Source organism: Mytilus galloprovincialis, chromosome 4, assembly GCF_965363235.1.
Source record: "Mytilus galloprovincialis chromosome 4, xbMytGall1.hap1.1, whole genome shotgun sequence".
Lineage (NCBI taxonomy): Eukaryota > Metazoa > Mollusca > Bivalvia > Mytilida > Mytilidae > Mytilus > Mytilus galloprovincialis.
Genome location: NC_134841.1, coordinates 17940722 through 17968267, shown reverse-complemented (window position 1 = coordinate 17968267; position 27546 = coordinate 17940722). Strand labels below are relative to the sequence as shown.

Genomic DNA, 27546 nt, shown 5'->3' with positions numbered 1-27546 from the left:
CGGCTCTTGACATACAATTCACAGTTCTACTTACATTATTAACAAGTTGGTTAGTCTATGCACAAATTATGACGATTCTTCTAGTTGTTAACGAACCATTTAATGTGGCGCAACATCAGAACCAGTGGTCCAGTTTCAATCAACCTCGTAATTTGCTCCTCAGTCTGATATGGCAGCAGGATTTTTATTATGCCCGCGGCGAATGAGACACAGAAAAATCCTGTGCTACAAAATTGGCGGGAAATTTTTACGTGTGCCAAGGGGTTGCATGGGTACCGTTCAGCGATAATCACCAGATTTAAATATCGAACACACCCTGCAATTATGATTAATCACCTTGTTGGTCAAATTAATAACCGGTGCTATTAAAATAATTAATGCATGATTTTAACCATTTTTTTATTTTCTGGGTGTTTTTTTTTCGTAACTGCCTACATGCCTCCATATAATTTACGGCCCTGGTCGAAAATGGCTGTTTGACGCCTGACGTTATTCACAGACACAAGACGTTATACTATTGACAGAACGTCTAGTGCCTGTGCGTTATTTAAGGTTCATGTGGAGCCTATGGCTAAAATGGCCGTATTTTCACCTCAAAATTAACTTTGAGTACAGGCAAACCTGTGCATCTGGAAAAGTTTTAAGGCATAGCATGCCCTAGCTAAATACTATTCAAATGCATTGTATGATTAATCATTTAGAAAATTTACAACTTAACTTGATTTTGCGGTACACTTTTTTTAGTCCATGCAGAAGATGATAAAATTAACAAACAGTTGAGTTTATCTAGATATGGTCCACTCAGGTACACAGTTTAAATAACCAATTATTGTCTGGTATCTATTGTCCATCTCATGTCCATGACATGCAAAACATCTCACTTAATTCAATTATTATCTGTGGGGAAGTTCTCAAACCTGTTTCCCAACTTAGTTTATTTTGGCACCTTCTGGAGGAATGAAAAAAAGTGCACGGCAATATCCTGGTAAGTTTTTATTTTTTTAAAACATAAAACATATTTGAAATTTATTTATCTAGGGCATGCTATGCTTGAAATTTTTTACAGATGCGCAGGTTTGTCAGTACTCAGAGTAAATTTTGAGGTGAAAATACGGCCATTTTAGCCATAGGGTCCACATGAACGTTAAAGGGCATTACTACCCTCATAATCATCAGGCGCGTAGCTACGTTTACGTCAAAACGCCCGGGCGTACACTTGAATTTTTGTTAAAAAAATATTTTAGTCTAAAGAAAATAAAAATAACTTGTTTAAAATAGAAGCACATCAGCTTTATAATTCTTTCTTCGTTGGCTTGTAATTGTGGATAAAATTGACGAAATTTACTTTCAGTCAAATGGTATCATATCATTTATTTGTTCATTTTCTGTCAAGTCTGAAGCTACTTTTTTTATACTCCCTTCCCTTTTGTTTTAAGCAATCCTTTATCTCCTTAAAATCGTTTTGTGGTTTACAGTTTTGTTGAGCCTGTGACATACATTTTTATTTCTGACGCCAAAGCGCGACATAGCGATCCTAAATGGCTTTTTTTAAATTATCAATCTTCATAAATTGTCATGAAACTTGGGCCAACACTAGTAGTACTCCAGATCTAGAAAAAATATCTAAAGAAAATGTTGAAAATCCTGTAATGGACTGATAAATGGATTCACTTTTTGCAGGAGGAATCCTTGACAAAAAAAAAAAACAGGATTCCACAGAACCCTTTACGATATCTAATATTGGACCTGAACATCTCTGAAGATTAATGTTCATTTACGAAATTTGGAAATAGAAAGGTGATTTTGTTGGTTAATTGCTTTACCCTCACAGCTCTTTTATAACATATTTAAAAGCTACTGGTTTTGAAATTATCTCTGAATCCTATGACTATTATATTTCAAATTAACAAAATGAATAATTTAACATAACAAATAAACCATTTAGATTGTAAAGTATGTTGCTACTGATGAGTTTTTAATGACAGGAATGGTATTCATTCTCGATAACTCATTAGCTTCCGGGGGCCTCGCTCCCAAGATCTAATCCACTACCCGAAATTGTTTGACATGTAGTAGTTTGGGGTCCTCAGACCCTTCGCCAAGGTTTGGGCGTACACGTTAAAATGACCTAGCTACGCCACTGATAATTTATTATAGTCTTCTTATAAAAAACTGAAAAAAATCAGAAATATTGCTATACATTTTTGCTATAATGACGGCCCCTATCATGAATATCCATGTTGAAAATAAAATAAGTATCATTTCCCTTAACGAAAGTAAAAAGTAAATTACGCATGCGTCAATTTCTGAAAAGTTTGGGAAGTATGGAAGGATATTTTTTTACCTTGTGCTGTTTTAGAACTTTTGTTTTAACTAGGTAAACTACGAATTGGCTAGCCTATAACGTATCGCCACTAAAATATTTATAAACGAAAAAGTTATGATAAATAGATATTCAATTTATTGTTTTCATGTAAAAAATGTTTGTTCTTTTCATTCGTAACACTAAATAATTTTCTACTTTCGTTTTCTCCTTAATCCTTAGTAATACCGGCCACGTTTATTTGCGTTATTTTATGAAAGAAAACAACATAATTTGAAGATAGAAGCTATTAATTTTCATTATTTCTAATGATGAAAGTCATAAGAAACCTCAAATTAAAAAAAATTCATGCATATGTTTTTTATAACTAAATGGAAAGTTTTCATTATACAACTTAAGTGCATATACTTTTTTCTGAGGAAAATTCTTTAATTTGTCCACATATAGAAGAAGTTGACTAATTTTTAATTGCTTGCTTCCAGGAATCAATTCGCCGACATATTTTCCGTATGCATAGTGACCTGAGCGAACCCTCCTCGTAAAAATCCAGTGATCACAATACGCATGGATCTGTCAATAAAATAAACAATTTATCTGATTGTACATGTTAAACACGTGCTCAATACCCATGCTTTTTGTTATTTGTTTACTATAAGGTGACAATCGGTAAACTTCGGCTTTAAAACACAGCATTTAATGAGCAGCCATATTAGTTAAATCATAATGGACAGAAAGAAAAAAAATTGACGATTATACGATATATTTGCGTAAAAAGTGACAAAATGGTGCACAGAGTTCTAAGTTTATGATATATACATGCATTGGTTCAAGAATTGGATAAACATTATTTTTCACCACTCACTGGTTTCATATGACTTTAAGAATAAACATGTATACAACTACTTTCATTTTCAGTTACATCACAATTAAATTATTGAACCCGAAATCTAGAGGCGTCAGACCACCAATTAAAAATCCCTATCTGTTCAACCAAATTTTGCAATTTTAACAGCTTTCTAAATATTTTACCGTAAGTTCAACTTCACGGAAACCAGGTATATCCTTAATTGTACATGTATCAGCTTTCTACATGCCAATTTTCTGATAGATCCGTGTTTTACCCGCTTGGCTTTGTTATAATTAAAAACTATATTTCTGATCTAATTTTCTATTCTATAAACTACATCTATATATTTACACTACAAATCTACAACTCTCAGTTTATGGCTACACGTGCTGTTCTTATCTATAAAGTCAAGAATATTTATTAGCTATGTAGGCGTGTCAAAATCGTATCATACACGATAATGAACAGCCAGTACACACTGTAATGATTTCATTAACCAGTATTAAAAAGATAAACATAACATTTCACAATACCTTTAAAGCCTTCTAACAAAATAACTGACCTTCAAACATCTAGGTACTCCAAAACAAAACCTGGTTTTCTGAAAATCTAAAATTAGTATACTATCATATGGATTGCATTAATCCTCAATTTTTAATGCAAACTCATAGACAAGTAAATTTTGGCTCAAAATGATCTAGATATATTTCTCTTTCACCAAAAGTTTCATTTCTGCAAATTTGTTGGTTAGTTTAAGTAAACAAGGACATCAAAAGCACTATTTTGTGTCAGAGTAGGGCTACTTTTACATACGTTCTAAATTGAAGGGAGTAATTGGTGGTCTGACACCTAGAGGTCCTAAAATTTAAGTGAGGCTAAATTTAAAGAAATAAATTTTAATCCAGACATCACAAAATTCGAAATAAATCATTCCCTGATCCTGAAAGGATGAATCCTGAAATCCTGAGCTTAAAAAGGGGAAGATTTCAATACTTTATACTTTTGAGGGGCCTGATGGGTTATTTTCGTTCTTTGTGATTGGAGCATTTTTGCTATCGTGATCTGTTTTTCTTCAGATTTTTTTTCTTTATATTTTTGTGATCTGTGATAATGGAAATTTATTTTCTGTGAATAGTGATTGACAAAAAAATCAAACTCCTGAATTGTGATGAAACCCCCCCTCATCAGGACCCTCACTTATTGATGGGGTTGCTGCTGGGGTTTTGTTACCCTACCCTTTTCATATAATTTAGATTTTGAAAATGGATACCTTTTCATATATTGTGTAGGTAAAAATGTTGTAACCTTTTCCCATATTGTTTGGCTTTGATGTTGTTTAATGAACATGGAATTCAAAAGACAGAACATTGGTTGATAAAAACACCAACAAAGATGACAGACGAAGAAGTCATTGGAACTTTATTGACCTTATCATATATGTCTGATAGTTTTTTCTGACCTGTTCACATATTTTCAAGCTTGAAAAGGTGACCTATTCCATCAGAACTCCTATCATCTTGTATATAGGAAGTGCCACCCACTCCCACCAATGTGAACTATGCTTAACTGCAATGAGTACTTTAGATGCATTCAATAATTCAAAAAAAAAATAGTGCTGCGTGATTACAATGTGGGGTAATCCTGGAATAGCTAGGGAAAAAAATAACACCATTTTCAAATGAAAAGATGTAAATAGATATTTTCAGCCAGTTTCTTGCAAATGTTCCTTAGTTTATAGGCCTTTCATTATGTCCCCATAATCAAGGGTGAATGCCAATAAATGTTTGTAAAATTATTCAATTATAGCTAATCAAAAGCTATAGGCATTATTTCTTTCCATTGCAAATGCAGACAGAAAAAAACGGTTGATTTATTTCTTGCATTTTCAATATAACATTCTAAGAGGACTACATTTGGATTACAAGAGAAAAAAGTAGGGGTCCATGTGCTTATCTTGTAGCTAGAAATAAATAAACAATAGTATTTCTATAAATGCCCCAAACTCAATTTAGCTTTAAAATTAACTGAATTATGTTCGCAGTGTATTCAAATGTCATGAATGTAACTTCGTCATGCTGTTATTTAAGCTGTAGATCAAAACACTATACAAATTTTAACAATCCCCTCGCCCAGCAAAACCCTCGTAGATTTTGAGTGCTAATATACATTATTTTTGTTTTTCTTTTGTGATTAATTTCAATCTGTGTAACCTACTTGATGACATTGTGATTTTTCAGCAAATTTTTTATGCTTATCATTAGCAAACTTGCAAAACAATGCAACAAATTTAAATGCATTATAATCTTCCCTTGCTACTTATAGATTATTGTTGATCATCTCAACGAGATTGATTTTCTCACTTGAGCTGGGAAGGCGAAAGTGAGAAAGGCTGTCGAGTTGAGATGACCAATGATAATCTGTTTATCGCTATTTTACCTATGACGACGTTGTCAATTTCATGTCAATTTCGTAAGAAACGCCACGTGCCTTCTTAGTTTCTAGTGATAATTTTCCATCTGAAGCGAGTAGCATGATATGAAAAATTATCACAAAAAAAGATCAAAGGAAAAATGCACAAAATAGCGATAATGTATCTTATGTCTTGATAATGACAACTGAATATGACCTCATTATACACAATCTGCATGAATTTAAACTAGAATCATGTCAAATATCATGGCATAGTAATTAGTTGCTCATTTTTGGATGCTTAGCCATATGAACTCTCTGTCTGTTGATATTTTTAGCGATGCAGAATACTCTAGTACATGAATTTCTATATTCTCCTGATATTGCATTTCAGATAAATGAGGAGACAAAAAAATTTACCAGTTAATACTAATTGAAATAATGAGTGGTGAATCTGATGAAGAGGAGTTTATGGACGCCAGAAGTAGAAACTCTGATAGCGATGAAAGTAATGGCTCTCCTGATATATGGCATGGGCCTGACATGCCTCAAGATTCTACTCTTTTAAACCAGGACATTAAAACTAAAGTAGACACAGAATTTGTAAGCTCTGTAAAAACAATTAGTAGAAAACACTCAATAGAGGAGAATAACCCACCCCCTGTACCCCCCAAAACTTTTAAACAGAAAAGAGGTCATTTTGAGAAACCAAGGGAAATGGAAGAGAAAAGTAACTATGAAGAGGATCAGAACCAGCCTTTGTTTAGAAACAAAACCACTGAAGAGGGAAACAACAGTGAGAATAGAATGTCTGTAAGAGACAGAGCCAAAATGTTTGAACAGTCAGAGGAACCATTCAGATCCAAATCAGTGGAATCTATTAATGTTGATAGTGGTCAGCTGGAAAACTCATTTCACATATCAGAATCATTTCCAGAGGCTGGGATTCAAAGAAAAGGTAATGATGAGCAAAGACATCCCGAAGAAAGTAAAACCATAGATAAACCATTAGGACCAACACTATATTCAGAACAGCAGGATGAAGGTGTTTATAAAACAGGAGGACACAAAGAACAACTGGAACATCCTGAAGCTGATAAGTTATCACCAGGGCAGCAGACTGACCTAGAGAGCCATATTAGCTCTGAGATAGAAAGACTATCCCCATGGTCAAACCAAGATACTAGAACACAACAGGATCCCAGGCCAAAGTCACATTTGGGATGGTGAGTATGTGACTGCTTAACTCTTTTGATTTATTTAGAGGACAGTTTTTTTAAATGTGTGTATGTAGTTAGTAGTGTGATTGTTATCACTGAGGAAAATAACTTTAACTTACTTCTCCTAGAAATAATAGAACTTTGGGTTAAGGTATAACGTAATTGTTCTATAATTTTGAAAGCAACTACAGCTGTAGAGAAAAATCTTCCAGGGCAAAAATGATAAGAATGTCTAAATATATGAATATACCCACTGTCTATTATAACCAAAGTTTTTGTCAGACTTATTGGCTAATATCTTTACAATTTTAATAGGTGTATATAGAAACAATTTTTTATACGACCGCAAAAATTTTAATTTTTTGGTCGTATATTGCTATCACGTTGGCGTCGTCGTCTGCGTCGTCGTCGTCGTCTGCGTCGTCGTCGTCGTCGTCGTCGTCTGAATACTTTTAGTTTTCGCACTCTAACTTTAGTAAAAGTGAATAGAAATCAATGAAATTTTAACACAAGGTTTATGTCCACAAAAGGAAGGTTGGGATTGATTTTGGGAGTTTTGGTTCCAACAGTTTAGGAATTAAGGGCCAAAAAAGGGCCCAAATAAGCATTATTCTGGGTTTTCACACAATAACTTTAGTATAAGTAAATAGAAATCAATGAAATTTTAACACAAGGTTTATGACCACAAAAGGAAGGTTGGGATTGATTTTTGGAGTTGAGGTCACAACAGTTTATGAATTAGGGGCCAAAAAGGGGCCCAAATAAGCATTATTTTTGGTTTTTGCACCATAACTTTAGTATAAGTTAATAGAAATCTATGAAATTTAAACACAAGGTTTATGACCATAAAAGGAAGGTTGGGAGTTTTGGTCCTAACAGTTTAGGAATAAGGGGCCCATAGGGTCCAAAATTCAACTTTGTGTGATTTCATCAAAAATTGAATAATTGGGGTTCTTTGATATGCCGAATCTAACTACGTATGTAGATTCTTAATTTTTGGTCCCGTTTTCAAATTGGTCTATATTAAGGTCCAAAGGGTCCAAAATTAAACTTAGTTTGATTTTAACAAAAATTGAATCCTTGGGGTTCTTTGATATGCTGAATTTAAAAATGTACTTAGATTTTTAATTATTGGCCTAGTTTTCAAGTTGGTCCAAATGGGGGTCCAAAATTAAACTTTGTTTGATTTCATCAAAAATTGAATAAATGGGTTCTTTGAAATGCCAAATCTAACTGTGTATGTAGATTCTTAATTTTTGATCCAGTTTTCAAATTGGTCTACATTAAGGTCCAAAGGGTCCAAAATTAAACTAAGTTTGATTTTATCAAAAATTTAATTCTTGGGCTTATTTGATATGCTTTATCTAGACATGTACTTTGATTTTTGATTATGGGCCCAGTTTTCAAGTTGGTCCAAATCAGGATTCCATATCAAGTATTGTGCAATAGCAAGAAATTTTCAATTGCACAGTATTGCACAATAGCAAGAAATATCTAATTGCACAATATTGTGCAATAGCAATTTATTTTCGATTGGAGTTATCTTTCTTTGTATAGAGTAGTAGTTGATAATATATGTTGGAAATTTGCCAGACATGACTATGATGTCATTTTCTATTTTTATTTTCCAATATTAAAGTTTATGTAAATAACTTCATTGGAAATTTGCCAATATAAAATGTTGCTGATGAAGCTTTTTTTACTTATCTTATCTAAAATGTTTTTATATAATGTATGTTGGACATTTGCCAGACATGACTATGATGTCATTTTCTATTTTTATTTGCCAATAACTTTATATAAATAACTTCATTGGAAATTTGCCAATATAAAATGTTGCTGATGAAGTTTTTTTTTTTTTTTATTGTTTTATACAATAAACAATGTATATTCACTTTTACTACCAACCTATCTTTACTTTCAGTGATAACAAGCACTTTATTTTACATTTTAATATTTTATGATGTATTTAAAAGAGTAGTTATTGTTGCAAACTCCATTAGAAATTTGAATTGATATCAGTTTTGGAAAAAGGGAAACGGGGATGTGAAAAAAAAAATGGGGGTGGGGGGTTTAATTTTTCTCATTTCAGATTTCATAAATAAAAAGAAAATTTCTTCAAACATTTTTTTGAAAGGATTAATATTCAACAGCATAGTGAACTGCTCAAAGGCAAAAAAATAAATTTTTAAGTTCATTAGACCACATTCATTCTGTGTCAACTATTTAATTTTAGATTTAAATAAGTTTGAAGAAGAAATCTTTAATTGATTTGTAAAATCTTGACATTTGTTTTGTGTAAAAAAAAACCATGTAATGTCAAAAATTTGATCACAATCCAAATTCAGAGCTGTGTCACACATGAATGTTTTGTTCATACTTGCCCCAACTGTTCAGGGTTTGACCTCTGCGGTCGTATAAAGCTGCGCCCTGCGGAGCACCTGGTTTAAAGTTAAGGTTAGAAAGATAATGATATAAGATCTTCAAACATACATTGTAACTTAAATCTCTTTTATTCATTCCTCATGAGTATTTAAAATTTAAAACCTAGACATAGCAGTTCTACATTCTGCCGCCACCCAGCAATTTTTTCATTTTTCAGGTTTTGATTGTTTTTCATTACGATTATGAAGGAAATGAAACCTTCTCCCCAGAATCAGTAGGTGTTTTCAGGGCCGTAACTACATTGAGGCAAATGAGGCAAATGCCTCATGTTGAAAATTATAAAAAAAAACAACAAAAAAAAAAACCCCGAAACAAAAGATTGTCTTCTGAATATCAAATTGTTTTCACGGAAAGTGTCTTGCAAGACGCAAGTTCTCTTTACTCTCAGAGGTCGCCCTTGCATGTTTATCGTGGTCCATGTTTCTATTTTATTTTTAGTCTTCAGAGTTGAGGGTCTATTGTTTGTACTTCTGTGTCCCGGGTTTGTCTTTTGTTCATTTATTGTCCTACTTTATGACTATATAGATATAGGAAGATGTGGTGTGAGTGCCAATGAGACAACTCTCCATCCAAATAGTCTGAGTGTTGATTTTCATTTGTAAACATATGGTTTTGCAATGTTGCATGTCAACCAATGTCCAGACATTGTACGAGAAAATATTTTAAGAATATTTACGATGCTACTGGACACAGAAAAATATGGTCGTTTCTGCATGGAGAATTGAACTTGATATCAAAGAATACAAAACTGGCTCTTTTTGTTGTAGATAAAACTAGATAGCTGACATAGTTTAAATTAAAGTAAGACCACCAATTTCCCAGTATCAAATCATCTATAAAAACATCAATGTATTGCCATATATGATCTTTTACATTAAAGGGTTAAACTTGCATTAAGTCGTGTTCAGACCCTTTAACAGAAAATAAAAGAAGATGGAGTAAATGTGCACAGGACCTAATCTCACACAAAATTTATGCATAGAAAAAATACAAATGATCAATGGTCAAAGTTTTTATTCTTGTTCTTCATCTTGATAGTTTCTGGAGGGTCTTCAACAATAAAAGAATCATTAATACCGTAAAACAAGGTCAAGATGATCCTTCATGTCAACTTAAGCAGTACTAGTACTTAAAGTATACTACAGCACTGTCACTATATATATAAATCTAGTCACAAAAAAAATCACCAAAGTCTAAGAACAATACGAGTCAAAGAACAGACAGACAGATGCGATTTTAATGATTGTGAGAATTATGATTTTTGCTTTATCCTTCATATCGGTCTACTTTTAATGTTGTCTCCGTAAAACCCGTAAAAGTCTTAAATTACAATGAATCTATGTTTTTGCTTTGAGACCAGAATATTGTCAAAATAAGCGCTAAAAATAAATTGCGTTTCAATTTAAGAAAGAGTCTGGGAAACGCTCAGAATGCACGATTTTGCTTTATTTTTCTCAGAGCTTCTGGGGGCCTTGCGCGGCCCCCAGACCCTTCGCCAGGGGCCCTCTTTTTGGGAAAAAATTTGGTTGCTTATATAGGGAATCACTGAAGGATGACTGGAGCGGGCCCCTTTTAGGCAGTCAGTGGGCCCCCACTTATGAAAATTTCTGGATCCCCCACTGGCTTTCTGTGGCATTGGTAAATAAAGTAATAATTAAAAGAGTTAATGTAAAACAAAACATTTTGGTAATATGCATTTTGTCTTTTTAAGGTCATTTCCAATTGAAATGTTAGCTTTTGCCATCACTTGGTGTCCAATGCTGTATGTCATCATCTTCCATCCTGTTAAAACAATTTAAAAAATCTTCTCCTCTGAAGCCCCTTTCTCAATTCAAACCAAACCGTTAAGCTGATCATTAGATCAAGGTCAGCCAAATATAGTTTCTAATTTTAGATTATTGCCCCTAAATTGATGATTTAAGGGGAATTTTGCAGTATTCAACTTTAATAGTGAATATTAATAATGATGAAGAAAAACTGTAAACAGCAAAATTTTCAGCAAATTAAAGTAAGATCTACAAAGAAGTTTTTAAGTGATCAAAATTATCAATTGACCACTTAAGGAGTTATTGTCCATTTTCTCAATTTGTTCATCAAGTTTGGTTACTATTAAAAATCCTATCCTTTGAAACTGCTGAAACAATTTCAGCCAAATTTAGGCTTAATCAGAATTGAGTATTTAGAATAAATTTGGTGCTTTGATTGCTTGTATTAAAGTCAAGAAACATAGCCACTGAGTAGGGGTAAAATGCGTTCTTTTGCTTTTGAAAAATTGAAAAGCAAAAAAAACTGTGCTGGAAGACATATTACATGTGAGGGATTTATCACCGTGTATCATCGTACAGCGGATATAAGTACTAACCAAGCGGGCGTGAGCGATTTTGATCTTACACGGTAACGAAAATCTTTGTTTTGTTCACATAATATCAATGAGTACTTCAATCTAAACATAATTGCTGTTTTAAGAAATGATTTGGTCGTAGGTTGATGATTAGAGATGTCTCATTATTTCCCCAAAACAAGAGGGATTACTTAAACATTGTACAAGCATGTGCAAATACTTGTCAAAGAAGTTGGCCCTCGTCTCATCCGATATAATTCTATATTCATTGCAACACTTTTTCTGATAGAAGGTCAATGTATGTGTGTAATAAGTAAAGCTGTTTCAACAATTGGCATTGAAATCTTTCATACCTATGTTATTTTTCGATATTTTATCCCTAAAAAAGTGTTGTGTACGGTGTTTAGATGATCACTTAAATCCTTTATACGGTGCATAGTTAAGTGGTTGTACACCGTACACAAAAACAGTATTTTTATACTCGTTTATTACCCAAAAAGTTTCAAGGAATGAGTAATCACGGGTAGGTTTATGATTGGTGACTATTACTTTTGCCCTGTATTAGGTTTCTTTCAGATAAAACATGTAAATGTCTCAACAACTGTATCGAAATTGAAAGTTGGTGTTGACATTCACAACTACATTTATTTTCGCATGTTCAAGTTAATTGTTCTTATTAGAATATCAAATTTGTTTTATGAATAGAAAAAAATCGATGCGAAAATTATTTGGGAGCAGGAATTTCAAATGTTGAGAAATGTACAGTGAATATTGATAAAGCAAAACAGAGATTTTCGTTACCGTGTAAGGTCAAAATCGATCATGCCCACTTGGTTACCGGTAGTACCTATATCCGGTGTACTGATGATACACAGTGTTTATGCTCTTGAGAGCCTCTTGTTTTTATATTATCAGCTATTTTATATTTTTTGATAATAGGCCAGGCACTCCCCCACCAGAGAAAGGAATGTATAGCCCTGGCAGACAGTTCCCTAAATACCAAGGTGTTCCTAAAGACACAACAGGTCTCCCCTGTCCAGTTTATAATCCTACAAAAACAGGTCCAAGAGAATTGTTACCAATATCTCCTGAAAAGCCTCATGAATGGAATCAATATGCATATTATGGATATCAACATCAAAATCAACCATTCCATGGTCCACCAGTGGTTGTTGATCCTGATATACCAGTATTAGGTCAAGGGCAGACAAAGGTTAAACCAGAGCACAAGCATGGTTTACCATCTAATAAAACAGAAAATCCTGTCAGACAAGTTCCAACAGGAAAAGGAGAGAAAAAAGGAACTCAGCAAAAGAAAGGAGATGAAAAAACTGGTTCACCAATAAAAGAGGATGGTATATCTGAAGATCTTAAATGGAAACCAGCTAGAGGAAACAAAAGTGAAGGTAAATAAATCTCTTTTCTAAAACTACATGAAGTATGGGCCAAATTTAACCAAACTTGGCCACAATCATTACTAAGTTATCTATTTTAAAAAAAATGTCTAATGACCCCACCTACCAACCAAGATGGCCAACATCAGTAAATACAGTAACTGGTGAGCGACACAGGCTCTTAATATCCTCTAGTTATGTGCTTATCTTGCCTTTTAAAATAGTTGTTAGACTTAGTTATAAAATATTCATAAGTTCTTAATATTCAGCAAAATATGTATTAAAGCCTGTCTAATAAGTTTGGAAGAGATTTTTTTTTTACTGAAAAAAGCTGTTATCTATGTACATTATAAATATTGATTATATCTGTTCCAAAGGATGGGAGGTATACTGCTATCCCTATTTGATCCTATCTGCATACATCTGTTGGTCTATCTGTCATGTCTGTGATTTGTATTTTCCTTTGCTTTTTGTGTGTTTTTTGCAGTGTATGTACTGATTTTGTGTCATACATGAATGCCCTATATCCTTTGTTGTTCAATGAAATTGAAAATGGAAATTGGGAATGTGTCAAAGAGACAATAACCTGACCATAGAGCAGACAACAGCCTAATGCCACCAATGGGTCTTGAATGCAGCGAGAAACTGCCGCACCGGAAGGGTCCTTCATCTGGCCCCTAAACAAATATGTATACTAGTTCAGTGATAATGAACGTCATACTAAACTCCAAAATTATACACAAGAAACTAAAAGTAAAAATCATACAAGACTAACAAAGGTCACGACTCCTCACTTGGGACAGGCGCAAAAATGCAGCGGGGTTAAACATGTTTTTTGAGATCTCAACCCTCCGTCTATACCTCTAGCAAATGTAGAAAAATCAAACGCAAAACAATACGCATAGTAAAACTCAGTTTATGTGAAGTCAGAGTCTGTTGTCAGAATAGGTAACAAAAGAGAATAAACAAAATAGCAATAACACATAAATAACAAAATACTACAAGCATGAGAAGAACATAACCCATGTCATGCCAACAACTGGTTTAGAATAAAGTATACTATGTGACACAGGTTTAGATTCAAAATTAGTTCATCAACTTCCTGTTTACTAAATACTTATATATAACAATGTTATCTTCTTTTTTAGCTCACCTGGCCTAAAAGGCCATGTGAGCTTTTCTCATCACTTGGCGTCCGTCGTCGTCGTCTGTCGTCGTTAACAATTTTTCAAACATCTTCTCCTCTGAAACTACTGAATGGATTTGAATGAAACTTAAAATGATTGTTCCTTAGATTATCCTGCACAAAGTGTGTGCTTCGATTTTTGATCCGTCAAAAAACATGGCCGCCTTTACTTTAAATAGAACATAGGGGTCAAATGCAGTTTTTGGCTTATATCTCAAAAACGAAAGCATTTAGAGCAAATCTGACAGGGGTAAAAATGTTCATTAGGTCAAGATCTATCAGCCCTGAAATTTTCAGACGAATCAAACAAACCATTGTTGGGTTGCTGCCACTTAATTGGTAATTTTAAGGAAATTTTGCAGTTTTTGGTCATTATCTTGAATATCATTATAGATAAAGATAAACTGTAAACAGCAAAAATGATCAGCAAAGTAAGATCTACAAATAGGTTAATATGACCAAAATTGTCATTTGACCCCTTAAGGGGTAAATGTCCTTTAATGACAATTTTTCACAATTTGTTCATCATATTTGCTAACTTTAAAAAATCTTCTCCTCTGAAACTACTGAATGGATTTGGATAAAACTTAGCATGATAGTTCCTTAGATTATCCTGCACAAAGTGTGTGCTTCGATTTTTGATCCGTCAAAAAACATGGCCGTTATTATCTTGAATATTATTATAGATAGAGATAAACTGTAAACAGCAATAATGTTCAGAAAAGTTAGATTTACAAATAAGTCTTTTACAAACTTCATTTGAATGATCAGTAGGGTGTATAAAATAAAGTTTGTGTTTTATTTTCTATTTCGTCAAAAAACATGGACGAAGGCATTGTTTACCAGGTGAGCGATTCAGGCTCTTGAGAGCCTCTTGTTTATTGTAGGTACAAAAGCAGCTGATAAAAAGCCTGGTCCTTCTCAACAGGTAAGTAGCAGTTCTGGTAAGTTAAAACAAAAATCACTATCAATTTAATGACATAATTATTTTTCCCGGTACTCGCGTGACACTATTTTTTTGCATTTTCATATGTCCTGGCTTCCATTTTGGTTTGTAAGTGTTCTTAAAGATACAAGTTTTGCCAGATTTTTATGAAATTGATATCAGGTTTATATGAATGCTGATTAACTGTTTTGTAAGAGTTATGTCCCTTAGAAATGTAATTTCTAAAGAAAATTGCATATAAGCACTCCAATGTTGTGAATTTGAATCCTGCACCATGCAAATGCATTTGACTTCAATCTTCATGATCTTAATTGACTGGTATTGTCAGTTTTCCTACGGAAGGTCTGGGTTTTTTTTTTTGGCACTGCAGCTTCCTCCACCAATAAATACTGACCACCACAAAGTAGCACAATAGTGTTGAAAGGGCTGTTAAACACCAATCAATCAATCAATCTATATGTTGTAGAAGCGAGAGAAGTGTTTTATATGTGTGTCTGGTATTGACAAGGATGCAAGTACTGAATCAATCTTTAATTTGCTGGAAGGAAGAGCCAAACTTGGGATAATTACTGAACAGTCCGTGAGAGACAAGGACGATCATGCTGTTGTTGTATTTGAGGATAAGATAGGTAAGTCATTATTCTAAGCTCACCTGGGCAACAGGCTATAGTGAGGGACAAGGAAGATCATGCTGTTGTTGTATTTGAGGATAAGATAGGTAAGTCATTATTCTAAGCTCACCTGGGCAACAGGCTATCGTGAGGGACAAGGAAGATCATGCTGTTGTTGTATTTAAGGATAAGATAGGTAAGTCATTATTCTAAGCTCACTTGGGCAACAGGCTATCGTGAGGGACAAGGAAGATCATGCTGTTGTTGTATTTGAGGATAAGATAGGTAAGTCAATATTCTAAGCTCACCTGGGCAACAGGCTATTGTGAGGGACAAGGAAGATCATGCTGTTGTTGTATTTAAGGATAAGATAGGTAAGTAATTATTCTTAGCTCACCTGTGCAACAGGCCATCCTGAGGGACAAGGAAGATCATGCTGTTGTTGTATTTAAGGATAAGATAGGTAAGTTATTATTCTTAGCTTAGGATTGAAGTCATAAAACTTTCCTCCTGCTCCAAACATGAAATCCTGCATTTCGCTTGGTTGATTTTGGAGAATGAGTTAAAAAAAACTGACTGGAAAGTTTTATGACTGAGAGGAACTTTTCTCATCACTTGATATTGGGTGTCATGAAATCAACTATGTAATTATCTGATTGTGTAATGGTTGCAAACCATTGTTGAATGGATATTTGTATACATATTTGTATACATATTGACATAACTTTGCCTCTGTTGTAGTTGATTATCATCTTTTAAATGAAATTTTCTCTGAAACCCCTGGGGTTGAAGTCATAAAACTTTACTCAGTGCTTGGAGCACAAGAATCATACTTAAGGGGGTTCGCGGGTCTAAATCATTTATATAGGATTTCTCTATATTTTTCTATAAGTGAACTTTATCTTATAGTTAATAGAAAAATAAAATAAAAAAGTGGGGTCACCGTTCATTTGCACTCACAATCTGCCTTTGAAAGAAGCATATATTTTTGTAAAGGTGTTTTTTTTCTGTTGAAGTAATAAGAGAAATAAAGGTAATATCAAATAAAAAAAAGAAATTTATTACAGAAATCGCTAAAATTTTACAATAATTTAGTTTAAGTACAGCTTATATGGAAATTATATTAAAAAAGATAGGTCACTGATGAGTTGAAAAAGATATTTCAATTTTAGAGCCAAAAAATGGCATTTTTCCACCAAAGGGAGATAATTTGGAACTTTTTCAATGATGTATACATTTTGAAAGTCATCTGGGGCCAACACGAAGTGATTGTTTGAATGATTTTGGTACCATATGATAAAGTAGCAACTACAAAAGGAAATAAATAAAATTTGTAATGAAAAACAAATGTTTGATTTTTTTCTGAAATTTTTATACCCTCGATCCTCCTTAAAACATGAAATCCAACATTTTGATTGGTTGATTTTGGAGTATGAGTAGAAAAAACGGACTTGAAAGTTTTATGACTTCAAGGCCAGGGCTGAAGAAAAACTCACACTTTGCAGAAATGTTCATTGATGGTGGTTAAGTTTACATGATCCAGATATATTCATTCACATGTTTCTGAACTTATTTTTGAAGAATTATTTTCAACAAAGAAAAGTTTATATCATGTTGTATATGGGTAGATTGTTTGACATGAAAAATAAGATGATGGTGAAAATTTTTAAATTAGTCTCCCTATTTACGACGGCTGCCTTTATTTGAAAATGTGAAGGTTGTCTGATCTGAAAAAAAAATATGTTTGAGACTTGTTTGATATGGGGAAACAAGATGACAACACTAAGAAAGAATCATTTCATGATGGCTGCCAAAGCATGTAACTTTCAACATTATCTGATTTCTACAAAAAAATATATTCACATGCTAGGCAAGATTACAACAAACTTATTATGGTGAAAAACCTGTCTCAAAGTTTCTATAAATCACTAACCTAAAGAATTATTTATCAAGCTAAGATTTTACAATGTGTTATTGTATGCTCATTAGCTTTTAAGTCAAAATATTGTATCCAGTTTTATTCTTTTATTACAATTATCTATCAGATAAACTGCAATGTAACATATAATTGATATATTTTTAGATATAGAAAAACTTAGAGAATCATGTAGAAGCAAAAAATTGACTAGTATTAATTTGGAATTTGGAAAAGTTAATCCACCAGAGGTAGTTGTAGCCAGTTCCCAGGATGACAAATTTACAAAAGATACTTTCAGGAATTTTTTAGAGTCCAAAAGCAAATTTTTGGTTAAGAGAGTGCATACAACTGACGAAGGATTTATTTCAGCAAAGTTAAAAGACAATTCTGGTATGTGTCTTAAAAGCTTGTTCATTGAAGCATTTAAAAAAATCTCTACATGTAGAGTTATTGTTATGATCTGTTAATACATGTAGAACTATTGCACTTGTCATATCCAAACCAGATGGCAACAACTTATGATAAGTAAATAGTAGTTGGTATGCAGGTTTATAAGCATTGGTATTTTTTATTTCCATGGAGATATTGAATTTGGCCCTGCCCCTTCAGTCATGGTTCATTGACTAAATGTTTTGCGTAGCTCATTTGTTTAAAAAAATGACCAAACCAAATTTACCATTTGCATTGTACATTGTATGTACATGTACTATCAAATTTATAAAAATGAGAGACATATCTCTGTGTCAAATTTTTTTATGTTTAATCTTATTAAGGTGGTACCTAACACTTCAGGGAAATAACTCTTTAAAATGAGCTAAACATTTTAATAATGTTGGTTTTTTAAGGAAATATTAAGCTTCTCAATGATCAAAATAACTGTTTATTCAAACTGCTATCTATCCAATGATTTTTACCTAGAAAGTGATTGGTTCAAGTTTTCTGAAATTTTTTCATATTTTTTTTCAAAAGGTCAACACGGTCAAAGTAAATATTTTGTCAAAATTTTATGAAAATTAAACCAGCCAAATTAATTTCAGCCAAAGTGTTGGGTACCACCTTAATTTGTCACAAAATATGTGCACTGTCCAAATCTTATTGAGTAAGCCAGAACAATTTTTTAAAATTTTGATTCATGGTTTAAATCATGGTTTAAATCATGGTTTAAAAGAATTGCATTGCACAATAACTGTGTTCTTCAGTTAGCTGGAAGTGGGGCAAAGTTTAATTTTGCATATATTGTATCATGGGATAAAATGTTGAAAAATCTTCGATTAACATTTAACTTGTTGGAAGAAGTCATTATTACCTGAAACTGTTGAATTTGACCATGGATGTTTAAAATCTATCATTGTTTTTTTTTTCAGAAGTTGAACAAATTCTTAAGGATACAAATATTAAAATAGGAGGCTTTGAAGTTATTGTTTCACCAATGTATTATTGTTACCATGGAGTATGTATGGATCACAATTTGCATAGAGTTTCCATTCCTGCTCCTTTCAAACCTTCTGTTCCAGATAGTTATATCAAATCTTTCATCATAGAAATTACATCGGTATGTGATGCTAAACTTAAAGCACATCATGGTCGATTGATACAAAAGGATGAAATCCATATTGAATGTACACTTGACCCTAAAAGCAAAGATACTAGAAAGAAAGTACAAACATGGGAAAAGGATATAAGAAAAGCATGGGAAGAATTTGTTAAAGATTGTGCTCACAAAAAGGAAATACAGATTAATGATACAATGAAAGAATCATTACTTGAACATATAAACAAAACTAAAATTAGTCATACATCGGAAAAATTGAAAGTCTTGTTTCATGATGATTCACAACTGAAATTTGTTTTTGTTGGTGAATCCAAAATAGTTGAAAACTTCCATAAACAAGTTTCAGCTAAGAAGATAGAAATTCAAAAGAAGTTAGATAGAAAGAATAAAATCACAAGAAAAACAATGAAGAATATAAATCCATTACACCTTGCTTTATTGAAAGAGATTCATGTGCTTGATGGTCTGAAGTCCTTGGCAGATGATTTTAGCCTTGAAGCAGACGACACTAGTGGACATGTGACCTTGATAGGTGTTCCTGAAGATATTAGGTCTGCAGAGGTCAAAATTTATGAGGCAAAGAATGATTTTGATTTTTGGCAAATAGATGATCTTTCCATGAATAAATGTAAACTACTGGAGAAAGATGTTATTCTTCAAACAATTGCTGAGAACATTAGAGATAACCATCTCCATGTTGTAATTGAAGTTAAACCACCAGTCGTTAAAGTTTGCACAAATTGCCAGAACAAAAAACAAATGGTAGAAAAGATAATCAAGGATGAAATAGAAGAGGAAAAAATTGTATTAGATTCAACAAATCAGATTGTGCTCACAATTGATGAGTGGACTGACAAAAAGGAAGAAATGCAAAATATTTTCAGTGGGACTTGTATTATAGATGATAGTCAGGGTGACAGCATTGTTGTCACTGCTAGGAGTCTTCTTCTTGATGGTATAATGGAGGAGTTAAAAGATTTCCTTGTCAACCATTCCATATACACTGATACTGTACGAATTCAAGAAGATGGAGTCATGAATTATCTGGAAAAGCACTGCAGCAACTGGAAATCAAGTCTGGAATTCAATCAGAGTAAACATTCATTGAAGATGGAATTTAAAAGTAATATGATATATCTATCTGGTACCAAAGATGGAATTACCAAGGCAAAAGAGGAAATAAATGATAAAATCCGACGAATTAGTCAACCAGACACGCACAGTATTTCCAAACCAGGTATTGATTCATTATTTGGTGATAAGAGCAAGTATTCAAATATACTTGAGCAAATTGAAGATGAGACAGAAACTATTATATTGGTGGATGAAAACCTCAAGCTTGGAGCAAAGCCAAAACAGGTTGATCAACAAGAACCGTCAAAGGATGAGTTAGAGGATTTTGTAATGGATTATGCAGCTCAAAATTTTCACAGACAAAGTTAGTACAATTCATTAATTTGGCATTTTACTGTTATTAATAATTAACACTTTTTCATATTTCGAAGACACAAATTAATATAATTCTAATTCCACAACAAGACATATATGTGCTTATCAATTGACTTATAAAATAAATGTTTTGATAAAATTGAGAATGGAAATGGGGAATGTGCCAAAGAGACAACAACCCTACCATGATAGTCCATATTCTATTGTGAATAGATATAAGAAGATGTGGTATGAGTGCAAATGAGACAACTCTCCATTCAAGTAACAATTTATAATTTAAGTAAACCATTATAGATCAAAGTACAGCTTTCAACATGGAGTGTTAGATCACACTGAACAGCAAGCTATAAAGGGCCTCAAAAAAATTACTAGTGTAAAACTATTCAAATGGTAAAACCAACGGTCTAATCTATATAAAAATGAGAAACGAGAAACACTTATGAAGCACATAAACAGACACCATGTTTTTTTCTGGAACAGTCTTGAGCTAAGCCAATAGGGACTACTATTATGATTTAACATATTAGTTGAAAAACATCAAAATGAGTTTGCAGGTAGCTAATATCTTTCATGGTAGTTTTCAATCTATGTCTATTTATCAGATACAGGAAGAAAAATGCATCGGAAACAGTTTCCACAGAGAGAACATAAAGTGCCTAAGACAGGACCATATGTTTGCAGAAACAACACTAAAATCACATTGGTGCTAAAACAGGGTCTAAGCACACAACAGGTAAGTAATTACATAAATAGTCTTACGAAATCTCAAAGATATACATGATATATATCTATAAACAATAGAAATATTTTAAATTCATATAGACAAATATTTTTCCTCAACAAATGTCCTTCTTTATTGTCAATAATTTTTTATCAAATGCAATACAATATGTGTTTTTTTTATGAGAATAGCTCAGTAATACTGGTAAAACTCCAACTATTGATTTTACTTGGTACTTTATTTGGGCTTTTTAACTTTTTTGGATTCGAGCATCACTGATGAGTCTTTTGTAGACGAAATGTGCATCTGGCGTATATACAAAATTTAGTCCTGGTATCTATGATGAGTTTATTTAATCATAAAGCATGCATCTCAGATAAAACAAAACAAAACTCTGTACAGGTACTATGTTTACATGGCTGTAGACTTGTTCATCCCAAAATGTCAAAATTTAGTTGTTCCTGCCAAAAAATGTAAAATAATAGATTAACAACTGACCTCTATTGGCAAAAACTGATAAACACAGTTTAGGAGTATATCAAGTTTTTCCATCAATCCAACTGACTGTCTCAATTCATGTCTGGTACATAACTTTTGTACTGTATAACTTAAGTTAACCAAACTTGGTACGCAGTTGCATTATTGGCTGGGGTGTGTCACATACGAAAGGCAGGCACTCAAACTTTCACCTTCCATCGATCCTTGATAGTAAAACCTTGTCTGATTTCTTTCCTGTGAATATCTTTTAGAATGTAGAACTTAGGTTGACCAAACTTATTATGGTGATACATCAGGGGATTGGTATGTGTTGTGTATCAAAATTAGGTCACTCTGACCTTTACTTGACCCCTATGATGGTAAACATAGTTTAATTTGTGTATGGTACATAACTTCTGTACTGTAGGTCTTAGTTTGACAAAACTTAATATGCAAAGTGTCATGGGATATTTTGTTTGTTAAATACCAGAATAAGGTCTCTCTGATTTCAAGGTGACCTTCAACCAAAACTTGCTTGACTCTTGGTAGTTAATTGAATCTGGTGCATAACTGTTTTCTGGAGAATTTTCATTCATTATTGGGAGGTGAAACTTTAAGGACAGTTCTAGAAGCTATAATCTGAACTGGGAAAGTCAATTATAGGAATATTATATATAAGACCAGTAGCTGAATAGTTTTATGCTTTTAACACCTTTTTTGAAGGGTTATGGAAAAATAAAAATTTCCTATTTCAGGCTGATGTACTTGTCTGTTCCACCAATGCCACGTTAGACTTGATTGGAAAAGCAGGGAGTGACCTTGTCAAAGGTGCAGGCCAAGGTTTAGTCCAAGAAATCAAGATTAAATATACAGGAGGTATTAAACATGGTGATATTGCTGTTCTTCAAGGTCATGGCCTGAACTGTCAACAAGTTTTTCTTGCTGCTTTGCCATCTTGGAAAACTGGTGTTGAAAAAGTATGTACCGTAACTTGATTTATATTTATTTAGTTCTTTAATCTGCCTTAACTTTAACTTGTGTAATTTGAATGCTTTCATGAATATTCTTTTAGTGATTGTTGACATAATGTAACAGGGAAAACATGATATGTGGTAACATATATTTTCCATGATTTTTTGTGTGCAAAGTTTAAGATTCTGAAAATATGTTCCTTCTGTTGTTTTATTTAATCATACATAATTATACATGTATATATATAGTGTTAGCACCATTAAGAATGTTTAGTATGACATGCAACGCTTCAAAGCACAGCACTTTAAAACAAATGCAAAATATAATGAGGCCTGAAAAAAGAAACTGAAGGAAACCATAAACTATGTCATACTCCAGTGGAAGGTTGCATAAAAAATTTCAGTTTGATTTGATAGGAAAAACGTATTCTTTCAAAACTGAAAAAGTAATTTCAGCACATTGTTTCTTTTTAGACTCTGCAGGATAGCTTGAATGCTTGTTTACAGAATGCCTCTGGTTACAAGTCAATAGTTTTACCTGCAATGGGAACTGGTGGTCTAAGTTATCCTCGGGATAAAGTAGCAGAATTGATGTATACAACAGTCTGTGAATTTGATAAGACTGGCAGTAATTTAAAGGATGTGAGATTTTTGTGTTTTGATGATGACACAATTAAGGTAAATGAATTGTTTAATAATTTCAATCAGTACCAGTATTTGAAGGATCATACAAAACAAAATTCATTTTTTATTTTATTAGTATTTTTTAAAATGTTCTGAAAATCAATCGAAATTTTGCACACAACTATCATTTCTATCCCATCTAGTTCATATATTGCTTAAAGTTTTGGGCTGAGATAATGTTTAACTTCAAACAATATTACACCTTTATATAAATAGCGACTTATAAAAGCTGACATAGTTGTATACATTTGATATTTTCAGGCATTCCAAGGTGAGGAAGCCTGTAGACTAGATTCAGTGGGACATCATGGACAAGGTAGCTAAATTATACATTATATTTATAGAAAGAAATAAGGTTAATCATTTATTACGTAATTAAGAATAAAACTAATTTTAGCCATGTGTATTAATATCCCAGGGTTAGCTAACCTTGAAACCAACCCTTACTCATGCACAGCCTCAATGCCTTGCAGAGATAGTGACCAAATAGCATTGTGACCAGTTTTGTAAGCATGCAAGCAAGTTTTTCTTAAAGCTCCTAATTCAATGGCTAGTACACGAGAAAAAAGAGATAAAAGCTAATGAAAAACTAAAAGACATAATTGACAGTTTGAAGCCAAAAGCAACAAAACACAAGTTAAACGCACAGCAACAGTTCAGACTCTTGAAAAATTAACTGAGGATAAAAACAATGAGAAAATTCATGCATTTAAGAATTGAATGCTCTTTTTTGTAAATTTTTTGGGGTGTAAAAGTGTTGACCGAAGTACATTTTGTATGAAGCGCGGAAGCGCTTCATACTAAAAATGTGCGCACGGTCACCGCTTTTACAACCCTATAAAGTTACAAAAAAAGGCATTCAATACTTATAATAACATTTTTATACGACCGCAAAATTTGAAAAATTTTTCGTCGTATATTGCTATCACGCTGGCGTCGTCGTCGTCGTCGTCGTCGTCGTCGTCCGAATACTTTTAGTTTTCGCACTCTAACTTTAGTAAAAGTGAATGGAAATCTATGAAATTTTAACACAAGGTTTATGACCACAAAAGGAAGGTTGGTATTGATTTTGGGAGTTTTGGTCCCAACATTTTAGGAATTAGGGGCCAAAACGGGCCCAAATAAGCATTTTCTTAGTTTTCGCACTATAACTTTAGTTTAAGTTAATAGAAATCTATGAAATTTTGACACAAGGTTTATGACCAAAAAAGAACGGTTGGGATTGATTTTGGGAGTTTTGGTTTCAACAGTTTAGGAATTAGGGGCCAAAAAAGGGCCCAAATAAGCATTATTCTTGGTTTTCGCACAATAATTTTAGTTTAAGTAAATAGAAATCAATGAAATTTAAACACAATGTTAATGACTACAAAAGGAAGGTTGGTATTGATTTTGGGAGTTTAGGTTCCAACAGTTTAGGAATTAGGGGCCAAAAAGGGACCCAAATAAGCATTTTTCTTGGTTTTCGCACCATAACGTTAGTATAAGTAAATAGAAATCTATGAAATTTAAACACAAGGTTTATGACCATAAAAGGAAGGTTGGTATTGATTTTGGGAGTTTTGGTCCCAACAGAATAAGGGGCCCAAAGGGTCCAAAATTAAACTTTGTTTGATTTCATCAAAATTGAATAATTGGAGTTCTTTGATATGCCGAATCTAACTGTCATGACTGTGTATGTAGATTCTTAACTTTTGGTCCCGTTTTCAAATTGGTCTACATTAAGGTCCAAAGGGTCCAAAATTAAACTTAGTTTGATTTTGACAAAAAATGAATCAGTTAGGTTCTTTGATATGCTGAATCTAAAAATGTACTTAGATTCTTGATTATTGGCCCAGTTTTCAAGTTGGTCCAAATCGGGGTCCAAAATTAAACTTTGTTTGATTTCATCAAAAATTGAATAAATGGGGTTCTTTGATATACCAAATCTAACTGTGTAGATTCTTCATTTTTGGTCCTGTTTTCAAATTGGTCTACACTAAAGTCCAAAGGGTCCAAAATTAAACTTAGTCTGATTTTAACAAAAATTGAAATCTTGGGGTTCTTTGATATGCTGAATCCAAAAATGTACTTAGATTTTTTATTATGGGCCCAGTTTTCAAGTTGGTCCAAATCAGGATCTAAAATTATTATATTAAGTATTGTGCAATAGCAAGTCTTTTCAATTGCACAGTATTGCGCAATGGCAAGAAATATCTAATTGCACAATATTGTGAAATAGCAAAAATTTGTTTAATTAGAGTTATCTTTCTTTGTCCAGAATAGTAAGCAAGAAATATCTAATTGCAAAATATTGTGCAATAGCAAGATTTTTTTTTAATTGGAGTTATCTTTCTTTGTTTAGAATCAACTTAAATCTTTGTTATATACAATATACAATGTATATTCACTTTTTACTACCAACTGATAAATTAAAATAATCTTTACCATTCAGTGATAACAAGCAGTTTTTTTACATCTTAATATTTTATGATGTATTTAAATGAGTAGTTATTGTTGCAAACTCCATTAGAAATTTTAATTGAGATTAGTTTTGGAATAAGGGAAAGGGGATGTGATTAAAAAAATTGGGTTCAATTTTTCTCATTTGAAATTTCATAAATAAAAAAGAAAATTTCTTCAAACATTTTTTTGAGAGGATTAATATTCAACAGCATAGTGAATTGCTCTAAGAGAAAACAAAAATTTTAAGTTCATTAGAACACATTCATTCTGTGTCAGAAACCTATGCTGTGTCAACTATTTAATCACAATCCAAATTTAGAGCTGAATCCAGCTTGAATGTTGTGTCCATACTTGCCCCAACCGTTCAGGGTTCAACCTCTGCGGTCGTATAAAGCTACGCCCTGCGGAGCATCTGGTTACCTATAGGATTATGAAAACACGCCTTTTATCAAGTTTTTATTTCATTAACCTGTGCACTTTATTGTGGGACCTCGTGTCATCATGAATGAAAAGTTGCATTGTGTAATGCAACTGATTAAGGAATATCAAGAGATTGCTAGTTAGCCAATCAGAATAACGTATTATAATGAAACATACATCTAATGTAATTATTAGAAAACAAATACAAATGTTTTCTGTCTCTCTCTCTATGTCTGATTGGAAATGACTAGAAATCCATGATGCATTTTATCTTTTCAAAACCTCAAACGAGCGATGTGTTAAACAAGTACAATCTATGTATGGCAAACTAAATTAGGCTTGTCAGATGGTAAAGGGGGGGGGGGAGAAGTTTTGTTAGGTGATTAGTTGATAACCTATCAAATGTAAATACAAACAATAGGAGGACTGATTGTGAAATTAATGATTTATTTGATAAATATTTAAAAATTAAGTCTCTTCAAATATATTTAGTTTACTGTTAAATAGAAAATATCTCATTTTGTTATTAATTGTCTTTTCTATCGCAACATATCCGCTGTACATGATTGTCTTATTTTCTATTATAGCAACTGGTCCTTACAAGAGAAATAACATTACAGTTACTGTTGTTAAAGGTGAACTGGGAACAATGACAGTATGTATATTTATCTCAAATAAAGAATTTATATATATTACCTATAAAAGAATATGAAATATGTATAACCACAAAAATAATTTAGAATATATAACCTCTAATATATTTAAAAGAATTTTAGATATAACAAATAAATGAGCTCCAAGAATTACAAGTATAAACGTAGCATTGATTGATGAAAATTGCTAGAATTATGACTTACATTTCTTGGTCCAATATAGAATCTTGAGAACTGTTGAAAGATTGCTTTAATAAGTTCAAATTATATTACATTTTGTAAGTTGTCTTTTATGAAACAACACTGCATGTGCATACATTATTGTGAAAACTACTTGGTCTATTTAGGTGAATTATAATAGATACCAAGAGTGGTTAAAACATATTATTTGAAGACCTGGGGCCGGTTTCACGAAGCTATCCTAAGACATGTCATAAGACATATCTTAGGACATGTCTTATGATCCTCTTATGACTATCCTAGGATATATCTCAGACCTCGTCTCGAAGCTGTCTTAGGATCATCTTAGCTAAGACA

The 27546-nt window shown here is 32.7% G+C and overlaps 1 protein-coding gene across 2 annotated transcripts in view; it reads left to right on the top strand.

The window, feature by feature from the left end:
* The first annotated feature begins 2334 nt into the window (after positions 1 to 2334).
* LOC143071523 (protein mono-ADP-ribosyltransferase PARP14-like) overlaps positions 2335 to 27546 on the top strand; it is a 60703-nt gene continuing 35491 nt past the window's right edge. The window contains exons 1-12 of one of the 2 annotated variants that reach the window (XM_076245880.1): positions 2335 to 2377; positions 5974 to 6805; positions 12525 to 12991; positions 15053 to 15093; positions 15578 to 15740; positions 17806 to 18030; positions 19005 to 20630; positions 21244 to 21374; positions 22595 to 22816; positions 23285 to 23488; positions 23756 to 23810; positions 26944 to 27011. In XM_076245880.1, coding sequence (XP_076101995.1) covers positions 6021 to 6805; positions 12525 to 12991; positions 15053 to 15093; positions 15578 to 15740; positions 17806 to 18030; positions 19005 to 20630; positions 21244 to 21374; positions 22595 to 22816; positions 23285 to 23488; positions 23756 to 23810; positions 26944 to 27011 — 3987 coding nt within the window. In that variant the 5' untranslated portion in view covers positions 2335 to 2377; positions 5974 to 6020. Of the gene's footprint in view, positions 2378 to 5973; positions 6806 to 12524; positions 12992 to 15052; positions 15094 to 15577; positions 15741 to 17805; positions 18031 to 19004; positions 20631 to 21243; positions 21375 to 22594; positions 22817 to 23284; positions 23489 to 23755; positions 23811 to 26943; positions 27012 to 27546 lie in introns of those variants that run through there. The other variant, XM_076245881.1, reaches the window with a different exon arrangement.